This window comes from Cynocephalus volans, chromosome 9 (genome assembly GCF_027409185.1).
Source record: "Cynocephalus volans isolate mCynVol1 chromosome 9, mCynVol1.pri, whole genome shotgun sequence".
In the NCBI taxonomy this organism is placed as follows: domain Eukaryota; kingdom Metazoa; phylum Chordata; class Mammalia; order Dermoptera; family Cynocephalidae; genus Cynocephalus; species Cynocephalus volans.
Genome location: NC_084468.1, coordinates 15,219,046 through 15,242,488, shown reverse-complemented (window position 1 = coordinate 15,242,488; position 23,443 = coordinate 15,219,046). Strand labels below are relative to the sequence as shown.

Sequence of the window (23,443 nt, the reverse complement as noted above, 5' to 3'; positions counted from 1 at the left end):
CCACCTCAGATACACTGCCTTTTACTGCCAACAAAAAGTGGCAAATTAGGGCAGCCCTAATGTTGAGGGACCCAGAAAAAACAAAGCCCTAGACTTTTGCATGAAACTCCTACACACACACACACACACACACACAGAGAGAGAGAGAGAGAGAGAGAGAGAGAGAGAGAGAGAGACACGAGAATGAGCAAAGAAAATTTTAAAAACTGGGCCGGCCCGTGGCTCACTCGGGAGAGTGCGGTGCTGATAACACCAAAGCCCCGGGTTCGGATCCCATATACGGATGGCCGGTTCGCTCACTGGCTGAGCATGGTGCTGACAACACCAAGTCAAGGGTTAAGATCCCCTTACCAGTCATCTTTTAAAAAAAAAAAAGAAAAGAAAAAAGAAAATTTTTAAAACTATTAGATAAAATTATATTGGCAATATTAGTAAATTAAAATTTAACCTACTTTAAAAATGCACTTAGATTTTGAAATGAGAGCCTATTTATATTGATAACTATTGGTACTAACCATAATTATTTAGAGCAGGAAACGGATTCTGTTTGGGAAATACGTCCTTTTCCCCAGAACCGGGAATAACCTCAGGTTCATCACCTAGCCACCCTCTCCTCTTGCCTCTTCTTTGATTCAGGGTCCAGCGGTAACCCCATTCATCTCTATCTTCACCTGCAACATCATAGCACCACCTTCCTGAATTTGGGAGAAGCCCAGGGAGATCCTGGAGGAGAGGGACCTGAGCCCATTCCCAACCAAAGAGACATTAATTAGCCCATCGCTTGGGGGCCTCCTATGGGTGGTGAATTAGAACCATCCATTGATTCAATCAAGAAGTAAATACTGATCTCCCCTGTGTATCTCACCCTAAGCTAGCCCTGGGGATCCTTGGAGAACAAAACCCTGTCCTGCTTTGGGATCTGGTCAGCCCCATCCTGTACCCAGGGCCCGTTTTCCTCGTGCACCCCTCACATCCCCTCTGATCTCGTGCTTTTGTCACCTCTTTCCTGCTGACCTCACCATTCCTTTGATCTGCACCTTCTCCATAAGATCTCCCTCTCTGATCACACATGCCAACAACTTCTATCTGACCCATCTGGGGGCTCCCTTCCTCTCTCTTTCCTCCCTTTGGAAAACTGGATTTCCCAGAGGTCACCCTGGATAATAGTGCTGGCCTCTGGAGTTGGTGATTGCTGGAGCCTTTCAGAGCCTTCGTTCCTCAGGCCTCAGCATTTATTTAGCCATTCTCTAAACACTCACCACGTCAGCTCCAGGGAAGAGAGGGGTGACACATGGTGCCTGACCTCAGGGAATTCGTGGTGCAGCAGAGGAAGGGGACATAGAAATAGGCCATTGCAAAGTGCTGTGATAATAGGGAGATGTCCTATAGGGTGCAAGGCACGTGAAAGGGCATGCCAGGGAAGTGACATCTGAGGGGAGGCCTGAAGCATGGCTAGTAGTTGGGTGGAGGCTGGGGAAATACAATTCCATGCAGGGAGCAGCCAGGGAGAAAATGGGGACTTGGGGAGCTGCCAGCAGGTCAGTACAGCTGAGAGCCAGTGGAAAGTGATGGGGAGATGAGGCCAGAGAGGGGCAAGGGGAGACTCATGTTACATCAGTCCTGAGAGCAACAGGGGTTGCTGAAGGGTCTTAAGCAGGCAATGATTTTCAGATATTGAGTGGCCAATGTTGGAAATATTCATATAGTGGGAAAATTCAGAAGAAGGAGGCTTGACTCCTGTCCAAGTTCACATTCAATGAGTAGACTGAGGAAGAGAGTTCTAGAGCCCTGTCCCAAGTCCACAGCAAACAGGCTAGAGCTGATGCTGAAACCCGTTCCTTCCCAGCTCCACTTGGGCTGATGCCTGTGCTGGGGAGGTGGGGGGTCTGCAAAGAAAGGTCTGCAACTTATTGAGTGGATAAGTTTGAACGCATAGGTTGAAACCAGTGGAAACTTGATTTGACATAAGCCTAAGGGGACACTGGTTGAGAGGGTGCAGGACCAGTGCAGGGTAGCAAGAGAACCTTCAAAGGAACCCTGGTCAAGAAGCAGAGGCATCGTTGGGACACTTTCTTCACCTCCCCGTCTACCTGCCCCTGCTCTCCTGCTCCCCCCCTCTCTACAGCCTCGTCCTGGTCCCTCTGGCTGCCAGCAGAGCCTGCTTGCCCTATTAACTTTGAGATGGTGAGTTGTAGCCTGCCCCTGGCTTCCAAGTTCAAGTTCCTGTGAGAGAAACTCTGAGCACCCCAGAGCATCTAGTGTAAGCTGATGGGTGAGGAGAGTGGGGTAAATAGTTCCGGGTACTTGGGGAAGTTATCCATCAGCCTTAGTCTCCTCTTCTAAAGGTAATGGACGAGGGGGATCTCTGTAGAGTCCCCCAGCCCTGGCCCTCCACAGATCTGTGAAATGATTTGCCCAAAAATGAGTGTGTGGCTGGAAAGCTGAGCTCTGACTACAGACAAATAAATGGACAGGAGCAGAAGAAAGGAGGGGAATCCAGGGTACCCCGGCGCTGGATCCCTCTAAGGGAAACATGCAAAAGCATAAGACTCAGCAGCACCTGGCCCTGAGCCTTTGAGGCTGATGCAGAGAGGTTCCAAATCTGAAGTATGTCCTGGGACTGATACAAAAAGTGTGGACACCATCAATCTATCTGCCTCATGGTCTCCGCCCAGAAGACCTGAGATGGCCCCAGGCCAAGCCCTGCCAAGCTCTCTGTAGGACATGTTTGCTGTCTGGTTGTCTTGACACGTTCCCTGACCCCAATTCAGGTTTACTATTAACCAGACAAACAAATTTAAGCCAAGCATCAGAAATGCTGCAAGTTCCATGTGGGACCTAGGAGGCCATGAAACACCTGGGCACATCCTGCAAGAGCATGATGTCACCTGGAGAAATGCTTGGCCCACAGGCAACTGTGGTCACGTGACCTGACCTGCCTGTATGCCCTGGTCACATGGTGAGGGGCTTTCCCCACTGAGCTCAGCATTTCTGACGGAGAACCAAAACACAAACAGAAGCTGTCCTGTTACCATGAAGTCCATAAGTCATGTCATGGAATAATTTTCCTCCTCAAAGTTTTAGTCACAGAGCAAAGATTCAGAGCAAGTGTTGCTCAGCTGAGTCAGGCCCTGCTGGGACACCAGCCTGCTTTTTGCTTTAGCTGGGAAGGCAGCTCCATGGCAATTTCAGTCACTGTCCTTCCAGGAAAGATGCCCCTGTGAGAGGGTTTTCTTAAAGGCACCAGCTCCAAGACTTCATTAGCAAAATCCTGGTCCCAAACCCCAGGCTTTCCCTACCAGCTGCTATGTCCCTGTAGGGTCACCCCTGGGATTGGCCTCCATGCCTGCCCCCAGGGAGAGGCAGGCAACCCGAGCCCAACACTCAGTCCCAGCCCAGAGTGGCCCGCATGGGGGCTTCAACAATTGCTGGTTTAAGCAAAGGGGAAGGTTTGGGGTTTATGCAGATAAAGCATTCTGCTCAGAAAATGCCTGGGAACAAGTTACGTGTTTTAGGAATCAGGAAGGTAGGAGGCATTGAGCTGGGAGCAGACAACGGTAAACCCCATTCTCCCAGACTCTCACTCTTTGCAAAACAACTGTTGATCACTTGGAGTCAGGGCACTGTGCCCTATGGTGTAGGCAGTACATACGTAGGCAGTCAGGTCACGGCCCTCAAGGGGCTTGCATTCCATTTAGGAAGATAAAACTAGCCCAACACAATAACAAGCAATAGAGAGCAGCTCATGATTTATCACAATACAGGAATTGCGATAGGTGGAGGGAAAAGCATGGATGCTCCCAGTGCCTCTGAAGTCCAGCCCTACCACTCGCTAACAGGCTCAGAGAGTTTGAGTTTTGAGGCTCAAACTCCCTGAGCCTCAGCCTACACAATCTATACAATGGAGATAAAAATTCCCAACTCACTGTGCTGTTATGAAAAGTAAAACAATGTTTGCAAAATAGCTTGTAAAATGCCCAGCACATAGTAGGTACTTAAGAAATTGTAACAGTCCCCTTAATTCTTTTTTTGTGCCAAGATGGAATATAAGTAGATGAATCATTTATATCTGGACTCCAACTTCAGAGCATATTAGAAGCAATAGAGTGAAAGCGCTAGAAGGGAGGCTCAAAAAGAGGAGGGAAAATTCACACAGCCCAACAGTGAGGGAAAATATGGAAAAAAGTGTAAAAGCAGATGCAAAAACAAAACAGCACCAGGGACCACATAGTGTGGCAGCAAGCTGCTGCTCACTTCCCTACAACCTCCAAGGCCATGTTCATGTTTCAGGACAGTGGAATAGATGACATCCATGACAAGACCATGCTCAACAACCTCTAAGAAGCCAGGGATGCATTTAAAAAATATTTTCATCAAAAATATTTAACATTTTAAGAAAAGTGCTCAAGGTGTGTGGATGATCATTTTCAGGTGTCTGTATAGCCTGAGTCTTTTCAAAACAATCAAGTCCTTATATCTTTTTGTTTAACAGTTCTTCCTTTATCTCTCTTTTTAAATTTTACTGTTAATTAGCAAGAAGAAACCAGTGGGCACCTTTCACACTTAGCTTGGAAATTTCCCTGGCTAAATCACCCAATTTGTTAGGCATATTTTCTGCTTTCCACATTATTGCAGACAACAGTGTGGTAAAACTTTCTGCCACTACATAATAAGTATATTGTCTTCCGGTTTCTAATACCATTTACCTCATTTCCTACAAGTGCATTTCCTACACTGCAGCCTTATCAAAGACTATGAGTCTTCTATTAACAGCTTCTTCTTCAGGTTACTATAGGCTTTCATTAATACTATCCCCAAAGCCCACTGATCTAAAGCCACATCTACGTGTTAGGTGTTTATTACAGCAGCCTCCCACTAACATGTACCAAAATCTGTATTACTTATGTATAAATAAATAACAAAATATCCCCCAAATTTAGCAATTTAAAACAAAAAACATTTTCTCACATTTTCTCTGGGTCAGTCATCAGAGTAGCTCAGCAGGGTGGTTTTGGCTCACAGTTTCTCATGAGGCTGTAGTCAGTGGTCAGCTGGGGTTGCAATCTGGAAGATTGATCTGGAAGATTGCCTTTCATGCTCACTTGTTTGTTTGCCTGTTTGCGGGAGGCTTCAGTTGCTCTGCATGTGAGCCTCCCTATAGGGCTGCTCACAGTTATGGCTTCCTTCAGAGTGAGTGATGAGTGAGTGAGATGAAGGACAGAGGAGTGAAGGGGAGAAGGAGAGTGGGGGAGAGAGAGATGGCCAGGAGGCAGAAATCATTCAGGACCATCTTGAAGCTGGCTGCCACACAAAGCTTGTTAAATTGAATTAATTAACTTAGAAAATGAAGAGATAAGGCAAAAAAAAAAAAAAGTATTTCTGTCTTCTTGGGGGCAATATTCTCATGTGGCAGCATCCCCTTTTCTAGCCAAACATTTGTTACTTTCCTGACCCTTGTAAAAATTTGAGTTTAAGATCCCTGACCTAGATCTTAAGCTAAATCATTTGCTTTTTTGTAGGTACAACAACTTGTACAAGTGATCTAGGAGGCTCATTAGCTAATCAGCAGCTGAATAGCATTGTCTTTGTCTCTTTTTTTTCTTTCTCTTTTGCCAAATCCTCGGTCTCACACGAGGACTTATTCCGCAATACAGCATAAAGGAGACAAAATTTTAGTAGGTGAATGGAACAGGGAAGCACTACCTATTGTGCTTTAGACTTAGCTCTGAACTCAGCTGTAAAGTACAGCCCTGGTTACATGATGTGAGCCTAATTTTGTCTCTGTTCTTTTCTGGCAAATTTAATTGTTTTGAATTGATAAGGTGATGATGTTGGTCAATAAATTGCAGGACAGCTAAATAAAATACCTAAAAGTAAACCAGTATCTCCTTTGAACACATAATGCAAAGCAAGATTAGGTTTGAAAAAAGGTGAAGAAGAATGTTCATAGAAAGCCTTCAAATATTCCTGAAGGTAATAATGAAATGGTATGTATTTGGAATTTTTATGTTTTGGTAATTTAGGTAGGTTGCGTGTGCTAATACTATCTATTCTGGACCAAAAAAGTATCACATAAGCTTATAAATTATGTCCTTTGTATAATTCCCAGCTATCAACCTAATTAATAAATAAGTAATTTGCAATTTTGTGATTTAAGTAAAATATAACTGCTTTTAGTATGCATCTTTTTGTTTCTCTTATTTCCACTGTAACCTCTGATAACTAATATGCCAGGTACAGAGGTCAGTGTTTTTATCTACAATCTTATATAATCCCTACAACATTCTGTGAAGAAGCTTTATTATGATTTCCCAGGCTGTGTTATTATTTCTGTTTTAATGAATGGAGAAACTAAAACATGGAGAGGATATATAACCAGCCTAAATTCATAAAAATAGCTAAGATTCCAACCTGTAGCTAGGTCTTTTACTCCAGTGTCCAAAAACAGATCATGCTCCTCTTCCCTGCCAAGTTCCAAACAAAAAATAAAAGTGAAGGTTAAAATGTTACTTTTCAAAAAAAATATTACTTTTCTTATAGGCCTATAGTTCCTTCACTCAGATGTTTTTCAGAGTTCAAAATTCTTCGTTTTGAAAGGTAATATAACGTTTATTGTGCATTATCTCCCGCAGGTCTGCGATAGCATCCTATGATAAAACATATTAACATTCCTGCATAAACCATTTTATGTCATTTTGCTACCAGATGGTCGTGTTGAGGGTGGGTTTGTTGCTTCCCCTTACCTCTAAATCATGTAGTTTCAAACCTTCTTGCATTATAGAGTCATAGATCTATAATGATAGATGCTGGTCAGAGGTGTTCCCTTCTGATCTCTTAGACAAGTGTTTTAACTAATACTGAAACACCAAACTAAGGAGACTTACCCCTTCAGTCTTAGTCCTGGATCACGGCAGGCCTATTCACATTGTCTGTCTGCTTGAGAGTTTAGGCATTTAGGAGCAAATAACTAATATCTCTATCTAGTAGGCTCATTTCTAAGAGGAAGAAGTGAGGAGCCTAACCAAGTATGCCTAGTCACCCTTCCCAATTTACCAACCACTCTACCTCTGAAGGAGCAGAGTAAATAGACAGATTTTGGAGCAAGGCCAGAAATGTATGTTAAAAAACCACCACCATCACCCCTAATAACAAAACTCTATATCACTATTATATGCCATGTTTATAAGTGATCTATCTTTATACCACACCTCTTAACTATAAAATCCTTTAATGGTTTCTACCTGTTGTACAAGTTTCAGGCAGAATTATGTATTACTGTTAAACTTCATTATAATTGTAGCTTATCAGCCTGTTTTGGGATTGAGTATTGTTTAAGATACTTAATATAATGGTATTGTCATTTTCATAATTTTATACTTTTATTGTTATTGGAGACTCTTAGGAAATGTATGCTGAAATATTTAGGGATGAAATGTCATAATTCTGCAATTTACTTTCAGTGGTTCTACAAATTAAAAAACAAAATAGAAAGCAAATGTGGCAGAATAATAGCAATTCTTGAATCTTGGTGGAGGCTGTCTGTATCATTACATTGTTTTTTTTGTTTGTTTGTTTTTTCTTTATGACCAAAATTTTTCTATATAAAAAGTTGAGGAAAGAAAAAATTCCTTTATGATGACATTCAGGATATATATGAAATACATATTTGACAGAATTGATGAACTTAATGGATACAGAGTTATAATATTTCTTAAATAGTTAATGCATGTATTTATATATTATTAAGTTAAAAATTGTGCTTGGTTACTTACATATACAATTTATGTTCACTCTCTAAGTGCTAAGTGTTTTAATATCTAGTAGAATACATTTGAATGACTATTAAAATTCTGAAAATAAGTTGTTCTGTTTCTATTGTTAATTCTTTATCTGGATTCCAGTTTGGGACAGAGAATGTTTATTTGTAAGAAATGATTAAATATGCCATGTTTTTGGCTGATATATTATCATAAAACTAAATCTACAAGGCTTTTATTGCTGAGTCCCAGAAACCATTGGCAATTATGGACTGATACTAAAAGACTTCTGAATTATTAATGTGTAATAAAAATAAGTTTAAATGTTGGTAATTTGCATTTTTCTTTTTTAATGATTATTATATTTATTTCTTCTCTAGATCTTCCTCAGAACTGTGATCCTAACATTCCCCTAGTTGCTCAGGAATTAATGAAAAAGATGATACGTCAGTTTGCAATTGAGTACATTTCAAAAAGTGGTAAAATTCAAGAGAATAGAAATGGTTCAATTGGACCAAGTCTAATATGTAAAAGTATCCAAATGAATCAAACAGAAAACTCCCTTCAGGAAGAGCAGGAAGGCCCCTTAGACCTCACTGTGAATCGAATGCAAGAACAAAATACTCAGCAAGGTAAGATTTTTTTGTGTGCCTGGAATATTTAATTTTATGTTTTAATATCTTTAAACATATATATAACTTTTTATATTCAAAGGGAAATTTATTTTAAAAACAACGTTACTGTTAATTTGCTTGTGTAATATGGACTAGAGAGAAACTTAGAGCTTTTGTAATGAATTGCATATTCATTTATAAAAGAGGATATTTGAGTTGCTTTCATCTCTTTTCACTATGAGTGTATGATGAGAGAATCCTAACAAACGACTTAAAAATAAAGGACAGAAGTAAAGGGATGTTTATGACAAAGAACTATTTTTACAGTGGACAGCTGAAAACATTAATTAAGCATTTGCCGTTCAATTTTTTGTAGGTAGGTGAGAAATAAAAATAGATTATCTTCCAGTTGTTTATGATGTAACTGGGAAAAGAGGAAATTTGATTAGGATCATGTAACTAACTGTATAGAGACACATTTTTCATAAAAAGCCTGAATGTTGAAGACCACGTTAGACTTATCTAATAGAGTTTAAGTGAAGGAGAACCATGACTTCACAGAGGAAAAGGCAAGAAAATCAATGCGAGTGTGTGTGTAGGAAACCAAATAAATGTTTGTATGGAGAAAGAGAGAACAGTGGCTTTTGTTAACGTAGGCTAGGGATAGTGTTGCCAGTCCTTGAAACTATAAAAAAATCAGAATTAAATGTGATCCCAGAAGGCAGTGATGTTAGTGTGGGGCTCTAAGAAAGAGTACACTAGTCAGTGTTTGAAGAAGTTAGTCTTTTTAGTGTGTAAGAAAGATTAAAACTGAGAGGGGCTGAAATATGGAAATAACTTTCCCTTTTTTGTTCTCTAATTTTAGGTTGCATGAATTTATGTAGAAATATCAGAGAAATATTAAGATAATAATTAGACAGGTTTACTAGACAGAGAAAGAAAGCCAAAGATAACTACAATATAAGGCTGAAGGGAAAAAAATATCATTATATAGAATTTTGGAAAGAGGATTTTTGCAATTTTTTATATTTGCTTTTCCATGCTTTATAGCCCCTTATATCTTCTTTCCTCTGTGGAGGCAAGTTTAGAGTTCCGAAGAGACTAGAACATAGGCTTTGGTATGTGACAGACTTGTGATTAAAATCCCAGCCCTGCTACTTACTTAAGTCACTTAAACAAGTAACTTTACCTATCAAAGCTTTAATTTTCTCATTTATAATTTATCCATAATCATAATGAAGTCACTGGAACAATGTTAGAATTAAATATAATGTAACAAACTCATAAAAGATACTCAAACACTAGTCTCTCCGTACTCTCAACTTCCCATTTCTTACCACCACAGAGGAAAAGCCTTAGAAGTAACATGGTAGTGATCTATAAATACTTGTACAGCTGTTACACTAAAGCAATACTGAGTTTTCTCTGAATGGTCCAATCAATAGAATTAGCTAGATGGTAGAGGGAAACGGATTTCAGGTCTATATAAGATAGAATATTTCTAAGGATCAGACATTTCTTAAAGTGGAAAGAGGGGAATGATTCCCTGATTGCCTCATCATTGGAGATATTCAAAAACATTGCATGAGTGGTTAGAATAGATGACATCTTAAAAGTAAATTTTCAGTCCTTAGATTCTATGATTCTATGAACTTAAGAGACAAGACAAATTCCAAGTGTATGTAGAAAACAAGTAATGTAAATTATTTAAATTATTGTAATATTCTAGGCAGAGTACTGAAATATGTGAACATCTTGAGTTTGGAAAAAGTAATGATAGTGGATATAAATCTGTGAATAATGTCCTTGATATTTTTAATTTTTTGGATGACTTGTTATATGTGATTTTAGTGTTCTTACTTTGGGATAGAAATCATTTAGTTTAGTGTGGTTTATCGTGTAGAGAGTAAGGGGGAGAATGGTGATAGATGAAGCTAAGGAAATAGGCAGCACCCAGATTATGAGAAAGCCATGAAAGATTAAGGAATTTAATTTTTTGAAGGATCACAGAAAGCTGCTAGACTGTTTTAAGCAGAGTGACAAGATCAGATTTTCTTTTATAAAACCATTCTGCCTTTATATAAATCGGTAATTTCTTAAGTATGCCTACTTGCATACCAAACCAAAAAAAAAAAAAAAAATGGAGCACATACTCTTTCATGCATTTGTGTTAGTGTGTGTGTGTGTCTGTACCCACTGATTTATTATATGTACTAATCTTTCTACATATGAAAAAATTTAAGGTTGAAATAAAGATGTTATAGCAATTTTTAAAAGTCTTGCTAATCATGGTGACTTCATCACAAGGGTATTATAACACAATATACACTTCGAGAGAGTTTCATTAGCAATGATAGAAGGTATAAATCCATATTTCAAAGAGTTTCCTAAAGAATTTAAAAATTTATTGGCCTGACTTCACTGTTCTTACCTCATAGTATAGTCAATAAGGAGCTCGTTCTAGTAGTAGCAGTGTCAGTTCTGCCTTTTTTGTTGTTATTTGCTAGCCATGTTTCATATTATTCTCACTCTGTAATTTCTTGATAATACTCATGTAAGCTAGTTGTTCATTTTGTGAGTTACTTTATTCACATTAGATAAGAGCTGGCTGGTTAGCTCAGTTGGTTAGGACACGGTGTTATAACCCCAAGGTCAAAGACTTGGATCCCTGTACTGGCCAGCTGCTGAAAAAAAAAAGAATAAAATTAGATAATAATTCCTAAATCTGGTAGGTCATCTAACCATAAAAAACATGGATAATTTATCAATAGTCTAACCCATAAATCTATAAAATTCTTAATCCCTAATGATTTTGTAGGTAACTTTATATAATCTTTTTTTTTTTTTTTTAAATTTTATTTTGTCGATATACATTGTAGCTGATTAATGCTCCCCATCACCAAAACCTCCCTCCCTTCTCCCTCCCCCCTCCCCCCCAACAATGTCCTTTCTGTTTGCTTGTTGTATCAACTTCAAATAATTGTTGTTGTTATATCTTCTTCCCCCCCCCCCCCGGTTTGTGTGTGTGTGTGTATGTGTGTGAACTTTATATAATCTTAAAGCAACAGATAATTCCTGTCTCATGCAGACAGTTTCAATGAGTTATCTTGATACCAAAACCAGACAAAGATAAGGGAGAAAAAAGGAAGATTGCAGCTTACAAATCTAGTTGCAAAAATCCTAAATAATTATCAGCAAATTGAATACAGTGAAGTATAAAAACATAATTAGTGATGACTAGGGAAGCATGGATGATTAAATATTTGAAAAACTTTTATGATTTTCCAAATTTAAAGAAAAACTATCATCCTAATAGATACAGAAAAAATTATTTTACAAAAGCTGATACATTTATGATAAAATGTTTCTCAAAAAATAGATGGGCACTTCTACTACAAAAAACATCATAACCTAAAGATTTAAACTAAACAGAAATGCACGCTATCACCAATTTTAAACTTTTTGTAAGAGGTCTTTATTCAACCACCCAATTAGAAAATCTAGTTTTTAAAAAATCTTGTTTTGAAATAGCAACAACAGCAGGAAGAATATTATATGAAACTAATAAACTGTGTAAGACCTTATGGGAGAACATTATAAAACTTTTATTGTGGGACATAAGAGAAGATCCTCCAAATAAATGGTTATTCTTTAAATGAATGGGAAGACTGAACAAATGACAATTTATTTTTAATGTGCTTACAAATTCAGTGTAATTCCAGGCAAAATTATGATAAGGTTTATTGTCAGATATGACTTGCTGGTCCTAAAATTTACAAGTGAGACTTAAAGAGCTAAGAATAAGTGAGTGAGGTGGTGAGGGACTTGCTCAAAGATATATCAAGAATTATTAAGCACAGTAATTAAAACAGGATGCTATTGGCCAGGATGCAAATTAATAGAACAGATTAGTAAACCCAGAAACTCCCCAAATATTAGTGGAATCTTGGTACAATACAGAGATGTCGTTATAAATCACTGGGAAGGATCTTCTATTCAATAAATGTGGGCAATTGGTTACCCACATATTGTGGCAGGAGATTAATCTCTGTCTCACACAAGTAATTCCAGTTGGGTTAAGGGCTAAATATGAAAAGCAAAACTAGAACTTAGAGAATAAAATACAGGGTAATATCTTAATGAACTCAAAATAGAGAAGAGGTTCTTAAGGTAAAGAATCACAATCCGTATAATTTTGTATATTTGACTACACTGAAATATAAAACTTTAGTATTATAAGTCATTGTGAAGAAAGTGGATTGTCAAGCCTCATCTACAAGTGATGTAACTGGCAAGCATTCAGCTAATAAAACAACTACCACAAATGAGAAAGATACAACTTATGAGAAAAATAGGAATAACAAAATAAGCAAAGAAAAAGATGCTTAAAAGAATATCCTGCCCAGCCTCCTTTCCAATATAGGATTCTTTTATTCTATAGTATAAGAGATGATAATTCAACCTCTGATTGACAGTAAGTACTTGGAAAAAATCTTAAACAGCTCTGATAGCTAAGCTTATATCTCTGAAACATCTACCATTTGTTTTATGTATTTTTCATCTGCAACAACATTTTACTTAATAGTACTGTAAACATTTGTGGAAATTATTATATCTCCAACACTTCTCTTTCCTATACTAACCTTTAGGATTTTTTTGTTTTGTTTAGTTTTGTTTTTTTTTTATCGGCAGCAATATGAGAAAGTCTATTCCTTTGACTTACAAGTGCTGTAAATATTTGTTGTCTCTCTACATGTCTGTTTTCCATACAAATCTTTTTAGCTTCCTTAATTGTTCTTCATAAGTCAACTTCCATACTCCTTATTATTCTTGCCTTCTCTTCCACAAACTGTATACTGGCTTAATATATGATTACCCTGAGGAAAACATTTCCATTTACTACTCCATTGTACTTTCTATCCAGATGTTTGAAATACTAAAGGATATTTCTTTGTGCATTTCAAATTCTTCAGATCTCTGTAAATTCTCTGAGCCTCAGAAACTGGTAGGAAAGTAAGTCGTGCCTTGTCCATACCAATGATTATTTTTTGTCCTAATACATTGTTAAGAAACAGGTATAAATAGCATTAGCATGTTAAAGGGTTTTTAAAATTTGTGATTTAATTTAATTTCAGTTTTAATCTGGGGCCAAAGTAAAAACTTTTCCTAAATTCCAAAGTACAGGAAAAAAATTTGCAACATATAGACCTTCATTATTGTGACAACCATGAAGAATTTACCAGTCCTATAAAAAACAAGATCAAATGTGGTCAGGAATAGAACAGCAGCACTTCATTGGCCTTGTTGGTGGCGGTTTTCTACTGTGAGGTCTAAAGAGTATTCGGGTAGGACTTATAGTAAATTCCTCACTGAGTTGTAATTATTTGCATGTTTATCTACCCATTGTAATCACTCGTGGGAGCAGAAAACTTGTCTTTTTTCACTTTTGTATCGCCCATGCTTGGTGTGATATATGACATATTGAATTTATTTATTGTATTAAAAATCTTCACTGTTTTCAAATGCCAGTGATAACTAAAATGAGAATTGATACTTGAGCATTGAATTTATGATGATTTAGCAGTTAAATTTTTTATTTTAGACATTTTAAATGGAAAATATTCTGAAATATCTTTATACTTTTTAAAAATAGTATGTGGAACATTAAGTATCATTATGATGAATGTTAGCTATAACACTGGCTTGTAAAAATTTTAAGAATTCTTTTCCTTTAAGCTAATTAGCAAGAGATAAGTAAGATTTTTTTAAAAATATTATTTCACAGTTATCAGTCAGCTAAACTTTGGGAACCACATCTCCTAGTTAAAGATTAATTTTTTTAACAAATTATTTATGGGACTAATACTACGTAGTCTTCAAGTTAGCATTGGAGAGACTACACTGAATAAAATATATGAATGACTTATTAGTTGTCATTAAGTATCCTTTGTTGCTGCTGTTGTCACCACTATTCTGCTTTCTTGGCTATGATTAAGGTAGGTGAACTTGTTAGCTGAGGTGTTACTGTGTTTAAGAGAGCCATATATAATTTTGCAGTGTTATGCTTAGTATTCTGTTTATAATTGAAGTCTGCTGTGATTCCAGTGCTTAAGTTTCCTGTTTATAATTGAAGTCTGCTGTGATTCTGTTAGGAAAACACTAAATGTTTTTCAAGTTCAGTTCAAAAGATATTTTTGTATCCAGTAATAAAATTATCCATCTTGTTTTTCTATGCTGAGATTTTGTTTTCTGAGGCTAAAGACATGTGGAAGAAAATGTTATGTTCCGTGCTTGGGAAGATGACATGTTTTAGTAAACCTAAAGAATAAAATATATGTTTAGATGATCTTGTGTCCCTTCCAATCTAACCATCTCTGACTATAGGGGTAAAAGAAACACAGGTGATGTTTTAAAATTCCAGATCTAGGCCTACCCTCATCTGCTTGAAACCTTCAATGGCTTCTCATTGCTCTTAGGATAAAGGCTAAAATCCTAAACTCCATGATTCAGCCCCTTCCTGCCTATCCAGTCCCATCTTGTGTATCTCTTTTTTTTTTAGTCTTCATACTGACTTTTTCTCAATTTCTTGAATAAGTCATATACTTTGACCTCAGGACACTGACACATGTTGTTTGCCTCTCTCTAGAAGGAACCCTGTACCCCAACCAATTTTTTCTGAATAAATCTTATTCATTTTTTTTTCCAGGTCTCTTTTTAAACATCATTTCCTTACAAATCCCTCTCCGACATCTGCCAAACTGGATGCACACAGGCACATACACACCTAAATTCCTAAGTAATCCCCACCCATATTTAGTTTGATCCTCTTATTATATTTTCCCATATTATCCTGTATTCTTTTGCAGCACCCCTTGTCCTTATAATTTGTTTCAGCCATCTTCTTGTGTGCTTTCTGTTTATCCCATTTGTTACTTTTTTTGTACTTATTTTCTTTTGGATTAAGTTTTTTCCCTTAATTTCACTTTTTTTCCTTTGCTTATTTTGAATTTTTATACTTTATTGCTATTGTGAGTAGTTACCTTAGAAATTTTTTAATGTGCTGGTTGATTCAATAGGTAATGTAAGGAATTTGGAGTATATTAACTAGTCACTTGCCCCAATATTTACAGCCATTTTATCAATGTTGTAGTTCTCTTTTTGTGATATCACAACTTAAATATAACTATTTGTTCTGTATTATCAATTTTTGTTTAGAGTTACATGCGTGATTACCTTTTCCTTTGCTCATCATTCTTTTCCTATATCTCAGACTTCCTTCTAGGATCCTTTAATAAGTGTCTGTCTACTCATAGTAAACTCTCAGGTTTTTTTCAGTTTCTTTTTTTACCCCCCACCTAAAAAAATCATTTATTTATTTACTTTCTATTATACATATTTGTGGGGAACATAGTTGACTATCAGTATTTGTGTGCAGTATGTGATGATCAGATCAATACTATTAGCATGTTAGTCATTACAAATGGTGATTATTCTTTGTGTCCCTTACCCAATTACTTTCTAAGCCCCCTTACCCCTTCCTTCCCACTTCTAGTTTCAGTTTTGTTTTGTTTTTTACCTTTGTTCTTCAAATATTGTTTCTCTGAGTACACAAGTCTTAGCTGACAATTATTTTCTTGTCAGCACTGCTACTGTGTTAGTGGTTTTTAGCTACCATTGTTGCTATAACTGCCCAACTAAAAGTCTTTCCTTTGTAGATAATCTTCACCCTCTACTTTTAGGATCTCTCTCTCTGTCTACCCCATCCCACATCCCACTGTGTGTGTGTTTTGTTTATGGTATTCTGCAAATTGTTTTGGATATGATTGGGAGTGGATATCTTAATTATTCTGCTTGGGAGTCACATGGTTCCTAAAACTGAAGACAAATGACTTTCATCAATTGCGGAAATTTTTTAGCCATCATTTTTCCAAATATGTTGTTCCTCTCACTTTCTGTCCTCTTGAAATCCATTGAGATATATTTTAGATCTTCTCATTCTATCCTCCATATCTCTTATCTTCCCCTTCGTATTGTCCACCTCTTTGCTTCTTTGTGTTGCATTATGATTAGTTTATTCAGAAATATTTTCTAAATCACTAATTCTCTCTTGAGCTATTTTAATCACTGTTTAAACTGTCTTGATTTTCTAATTTGTTATTAAATTTTTTATTTCCAGAAGTTATTTGTTACTTTTTTTCAAATATGCCTGTCAGCATGCCCCTAATTTTACAAAAGAATCAATAAGCAAGATATCAGCAGTGACTGGGAAGACTATTTTAGGTAAGGTGGTCAGGAAGGCCTCCCTAAAGAAGTGAGTTTGAGCTGAGTCTTGAATAATGAGAAAAAGTTTTCCATATGAAGATCTGGGGGCAGGGTATTCCAGGCAGAAGAAATATCAAATACAAACAAAAAGTATTAAAACTCAAAGAAGGCATGAATGAATCAGGTATTTTTGAGGAACTGTATGAAGATTGTCTCAGTCACTTAAAAAGAGACTATTTAAAGCTTAGAGTTTCAAAAAATATCATTGTTAGAGTATATATAAGCTGGATTTATTTTCCGTTTTATAAAGAATGTCGTTACAAACAAAAATCCGTGCACTATAAATTCAAAAGTTCCATAAATGTTACTATGTAAAAGATCACTTGACTAACTTAATTTAAGTATATGAAAGAAGAAAGGAAAAAGGGAAATTAACATCCTTTCTAGCCATTTTATTTTTTCCAAAATTTATTATAGTTTGATATAAAACTGACCACCCACCACATGGGTTACCAAGTGACAGATCATTGGTTTTTTCTTTTTCCTTGTAATTTTTCATGTATTCTGCCCCCAAAGAGATAACTTTTGTAATATCTACCTTAACATAACCTTGAAGTTACCAATGTGCCAAAATGGGGTTTTCATGCTCAGGTTAAGTAAAGCTGATAATTCTATATTTAAAATCTTCCTCTTAGTTTTCTATTACATTAAGGACAAAATTCAAGTTTCTTTCCATGACTTAGCAGGTTCTGCCAAGATATTGTGCCTGGCTACCTGTCTCGACTTAATCCTTTCCCTCTTTTCCTTACTTAGTAGATGCAAGTCACACTGTTTGTCTTCTTCTGACACTTTCCAAGCTCTCTCCACTTCGGGACCTTCACACTTGCTGATCCCTTTGCCTGGGTTACTCTGCCTTCAGATATTTGTGTTTTTTTGGCTTACTCCTTTTCATCATTTCTATGTTGGCTAGAATATCACCTTACCAGTAAGAGAATGATAAATTCCAATATATAAGAATAAGAACTTCTGCACGACACAGAATGTGCCATTAAAAAATCAAAAGACAATGGGAGTCTGAGAAAAAACATTTGCAACTTATATTACAAATAACTTACATTACAAAATAAAGGACTCATACCCAATACTTTGATTTTTAAAAACTTGAAAAGTAAAAGATCAACAGCCTGATAGAAAAATGAGCATAATTATACTGTTCATTCGTAGAATAAAATTTTTTTAAATCCCTTAAACATAGGAAATTAACACTCAACCACACTCACGTGGTTCACACCTAATCAGACTGATAAGAATTTAAGTTTAACAATATACTGTGTTTGTTGAGGCTGTTAAAAAACAGGCATTTTTATGTGTTACTGATGGGAATTCAAACTGGGACTGTCCTTATGGAGGAAAATTGACAATATCTATTAAAATTGTATGTGCATTTACCCTTTGACCAGCAAACTATTCCAAGGAATCAAGCCTATAATTACACCTTCACAAATATGGAATGACATATGTTCAAGGTTATTCATCGGGGCATTATTTATGATACTTAGACACCGAAAATAACCTAAATATCCAACAGTAGTGGACTAGTTAACTAAATTATTGTGTATCCACACAGTGGAAGAAAAACATCTGAAAAAAGGTCTGAGGATGATCTCTTTATAGTGATATCTCCAAGTTTTACTGTTAGGCAGTAAAAGCAACTCACAGAACAGTATGTATTGCATGCTCTCTTTTGTGGAAGAAAAGCAGGAAAGTTAAACCAAAAACTAATAAACACCAACAAGGAGATAAAGTAAATTGGACGGACGGGACAGGAATGGAAGTGCCTGAACAGACCTTGTTATGTAGTTTAATGTAAATGTTCTATGTATTCCAAAGAATAAAACTTTCTAAAAAGTAAAATGATCTCTAAAATTTGAAAAAGAATGTAAGAAGTAAATCTGGCTGCATCAAGTTAGTAACATAATGTTAGTAACATAACACTGAGAAAACAACCTTCCTTTTTAAAAAAATATTTGACTTGCAGATAGAGGCAAATGAGAGAAGGAAAAACCAATGTTAAGGCTTGATTGATGTAATACTTTTGTTTTGTATTACACTGTTTCTTTCATGATTGAAATTCCTTAGTTAAACTAGTAACAATAAAAACAATTTTAAATTGAAATTTGAATAAGCCCAAGGAAATGCTTTTACACTTTAATATTTTTGTGTTAATAAGTTTGTGTTTTTTTCCATTAATATATACTCATTATGGGAAACTTGGGGAAAACAGAGACGTGTGCATGTATACACTCACACACGTGAACATAGACACATGCATGCAAGTGTGTATGCATGCATACACACACATACATACAGATTTTAGCTGCACAAAGCTTTATCAACCAGACATCACCATTGATGCCATTTTTCTGTATTTACTTCCACATTTTATTCTATAAAATATTTTTTTTGGCTTTTCAGATGTTTAATCACATATATTTCTATTGAAGTTTGATATTATACCTTTTGAAACATGGTAGCATTTGAAGTTTCCCATGTTTTCTTAATTTCCTTAATGAATATATTAAACCTAATTCTCATAAAAGTGAAAATACCATAATTTATGTAATCCTTTTTAATATTTAGGATTTTAAAAAATTGTTTATCAATAATATTGAAATCTGTGGTATATCTTTGTATATAAAACTTCGTGTTAAATGCTATTTTCGTAAGATAGATACTGAGAAGAGTGTGAACATTTTTAAGATTTTTCATAACATATTGCCAAAAAGGGGGATTGTATTCCTGCTAGTATTGTTTGACAGTGCCAACTTTATTTACACCCTTACCAACATTGTAATTTGTCTTTTTAAAACATTACACAGATTAGCATTGTAGTTGAATACAGACTCTAGAATATAACTGCTTCAGTTTGAATGCCATTGTCACTACTTACACCTGTGTGACCTTGGGCAAGTCAATTAACTTCTCTTTCAGTTTCGATTTTATCATCATTAAAATTTGCAAATTAATAAAACCTATTTGTGTCATTGGGTTATTGTGAGAACTAAATGAGTTAAGATAAGTAACGCTCTTAGCATGGTGCTTTGCACACTTTAAGTGTGCTGTAGAAAAATATAGTTTTATACACATTAGAGTTTATGTAAGTTACTAATGTGTTCTAGCAATCAGTTGAATATAAATCATTAAAAATTAAAACCATAGGAATCTCCTAGAGTGTACAGTAAGAAAAAACTACAACGATCCAAAGGCTGACTAAAACAATACATTGGGAGCCTAGAAGATCCATTTAAGGAAGTAGATAAGGAATGGTCAGAGAGTTAAGGTAAAAAAGACCATTAAGGTATTTAGTACTATTAACATAGGTATGCAGCAAACAGTATTAAATGTTAAGCAGTGTTTATGATAAAAGTTTCATTGCTAGTGATTATTTTAGCATTTTAGGGAATTTAATTTGAAACAGTTTCTCCTTGTCCAGACAACATAAAATTTGCACATTTTTTCTTCTCATTAATACTCACTTGCCTTCATGTGCTGAATTTTATTGAAATTTATGTACGAGTGTACTTCAGAAAGTTCATAAAAAAATTGAATTAAAGATAATTCAAAGGCTTCCAGGAACTTTCTGAAGACCCCTCATATTTAATAGTGAGGATAGATAGTGTGGCTTCAAAGATCTTTTAATTCATGTTCATAGTCAAGTATGGATTGACCTTGGTGATTTATTTGGTTTGTATAGCAACTGGAGACCAATAGTATTATGAAGAGTTAATAAACATGTTTTTAATATATTTAATATTCATATTTAATAAAGTAATTAATAATCAGTCTTGACAACATTTCTGAAGAAAAATTTGTAAGATTATTATAATCTAATTAATATGGAAATTGATTGTTAAAAACATTCTTGGCCTCTTTAACTTAAATGAGTTCTCTCTTTGTTTGAAACTAACCCTGTCTCCCATATAGATACCAACCCTTTGACTTTGCAGTCATTTTCTGACTAGCTGAACAAAGTTCATTGATTTCAAGACTATTTTGTTAGTAAGGGTCTGCAATAATGCTGTGTGCTAGTTACTAGTGTCACAGAATTAAATCCGTGATGAGTCAGTCAGTAAATGTTTATTGAACTACTACTATTCTCAGGCCCTTACTTAGGAAGTGAATATTGTGAGAAAATCAGCCAAGTATTTATACTTAATTAAATATAAATCTTAAACAGATTCTAAACATAGTTACTAACTCCACACAGTGCTATTGGACTTCAGTTGCTAAACTAGGCAAATTATAATAATATGCCATAAACATAGTGTAGAAGAATACTTGGGGTGCTGTGGGAGTGTGAAAGAAGGCTGGGGAGGAATTAGGAAAGCCTTCTTTGAGATGATGCTGAAAGATGTGTAGAAGTTAGCCAGGCCAGTAGAGCACAGAGCATAACTTTGAAGAGATGAGGCAGAATGATGTCCTTGGATGAGCAGAGAACTACTCTGTATTATGAGGGTCCCAGTTATCCTCTTTGAAAAGATCCTTTATCAGAAACTTGCACGAAAATACAGAAGAGAGAACAATTTGTAAATTAAAAATTAAAACCTTAATTTTAACAAAAAATTAACTCAATAAAGTGTCTGTACTCAAGAAATTGCCCCATTTTGTCATTGTTTCAATTTTTCAAACATCCGTCGGTTTTTAGAGTTACCTTTGTTAGTGTCATATACAAAGGTACTTCAAAGAGTTTGTGGAAAAATAGAATTAAAAGACAATACCAATCTTTCCATGAGTTTTTTGAGTACCCTTGTATATAATCACCTGACCTTGATGAAAGTTACATCGGCCTTTTCTTTAATTCTGTGCAGTAGTGTTTGATCAGAAATAATTAAATTGTGATGTTAAATGCCCAATCTACAACCAGTAAATCTAAAACCAGTGTTTATTCAGAAAATGTTCAAATATACAGAAATATATAGTGTAATAATCATGTACCTGTCACCCAGAATTAATAAATATGTTATTTAATAATATTTGTTTCTGATTTGTTTTCTTTTAAAGAATTAAAGCTTTTCTAGAAATACAGTTAAGATCCCTTTATATTCTTTCATTTACCCTTGGAGGTAACGACTGATACTACCTATTTATTTATCTATAAACAAAATAGTTCTGTGTGCTTTAAAAATTCACATAAATCCCATACTAGATGCACTCTTTTGTTCATTTAATCCTTTAGTTTTCTTAACAAAAATTAAAAATCTCGATACCACCAAGTGTTATCAAGGATGTGAGAAAGAAATTTAGTAATATCTACTAAAGTTGAAAATGTACACGCTCCCCTGTCCAGCATTTTCACTTCTAGGTGTACATCATAAAGAAATTCTCATACATGAATACATGAATACATGAAAGAATTTAGAAGGATGTTTATTGCAACATTATTTTTAACAGTGAAAAACTAAAACAACGTAGATACCTACCAATAGGTAAATGGGTAATAAATTGTAATATAAAAAGATACAATGCAGTGGTAAAAATGAATTAATTACTCTCTTCTACTTAGTTTATATCACCCCATAATAGTATAATAAGTGCTTAATTTTTATCCACTAAGCTAATCATTAATACTTTGGATACATACACACAAAATAATCTAGTTATGATGTGATATCTCTGTTGTGAGGGAGCGATACTGATAGATGTAATCCCTATTCAGCTAGATGTAAATCATTAGCAGGAGCAAGAAAATACCCTTCACCACATTCTGATCTTTCTTTTTCTTCATCCTTCTTCCTAAGCTGTCTCTCCCCTTCTATTATTGTTTTTGCTTTTCTAATTCAGACAGTCCTAGGGGTAACTTCTTTTGATTTTTCCAGCTCTTGAGACGCAGGCTTTATGATTTAAAAAGGAATTACATATCAGCAAAATATTTTAGTATAGGTGGTAATAGTGCTAACAAGAAATAAAATTTTCTATAGATAACTAAAATTTATCTAAAGATTATTAATGCATATTAGAACTATTACATGTTTTGTGTCTTGTGTTTACTACATAAATGTTCATTGATTAAAGAATTTTAATGTAATGTGACAGAAATATGTTGAAGTACGTTTTTCATCACTAGGTACATACTATAATGTATTACTTTAGTTATCGAATCCTTTTAGAACAAAACTTTTAGCGTAGGCAGCCTAGATATGAAGAAGGGGCTATGGAAAAAAGATAAAAGCATTTCTCTCCAGGGTCATTGTTTAGGCTTCCTAAAGAGAAAGAATCTAAAGTATAGGCCTCATTTGGGTAGTTCTCTTAGAGATGGAATAGGGCTTATGTCTAGCTCATCGAGATTAAAATTAGCCATAACCTGGGCTTTGTGTGGTAGTGATCCAAAAAGGACTCAGAAACCTTTATTGCCATAGCTAGGGAGTTACAGCCTAGTTTACATAGTTTATGTAAAGGAGAGAAAGAAGGGGGTCCCTGTACCTCCTTTTATTATTTTTACTTTGCGGAATAATTATTTTTATATTGAGCATATCAATAGTCTAGAACTAGAGTTCAGAATTAGGGAAATTTAATCAATTCGTTCTGAAACTTTGACTAAGAAAACAGATTTAGAAGAAGTGTGTTTTATATGCTACAAACTGTACATAAAACATGAGCAAAATCAGTTACTGAATATGGTGACAAACTTGAATATGGGATAGGCAGTAATCATTTCTTGAAGATGATCCTATAAGTTCTTGAAATAGTAGAATTTTAGTTGCTTAGGAAGAGAAATGAGATAGTAAAACAAGGGCAAGATACTATTTCTTT

At 35.4% G+C, this 23,443-nt stretch overlaps 1 protein-coding gene across 6 annotated transcripts in view; it reads left to right on the top strand.

Annotated features, from left to right (window-relative positions):
* LCORL (ligand dependent nuclear receptor corepressor like) overlaps window positions 1–23,443 on the top strand; it is a 180,383-nt gene that overhangs the window by 123,119 nt on the left and 33,821 nt on the right. For 5 of the 6 annotated variants that reach the window (XM_063107882.1, XM_063107877.1, XM_063107879.1 and 2 more), the window contains exon 5: window positions 8,138–8,389. In XM_063107882.1, the coding sequence (XP_062963952.1) occupies window positions 8,138–8,389 (252 nt within the window). Of the gene's footprint in view, window positions 1–8,137; window positions 8,390–23,443 lie in introns of those variants that run through there. The other variant, XM_063107881.1, reaches the window with a different exon arrangement.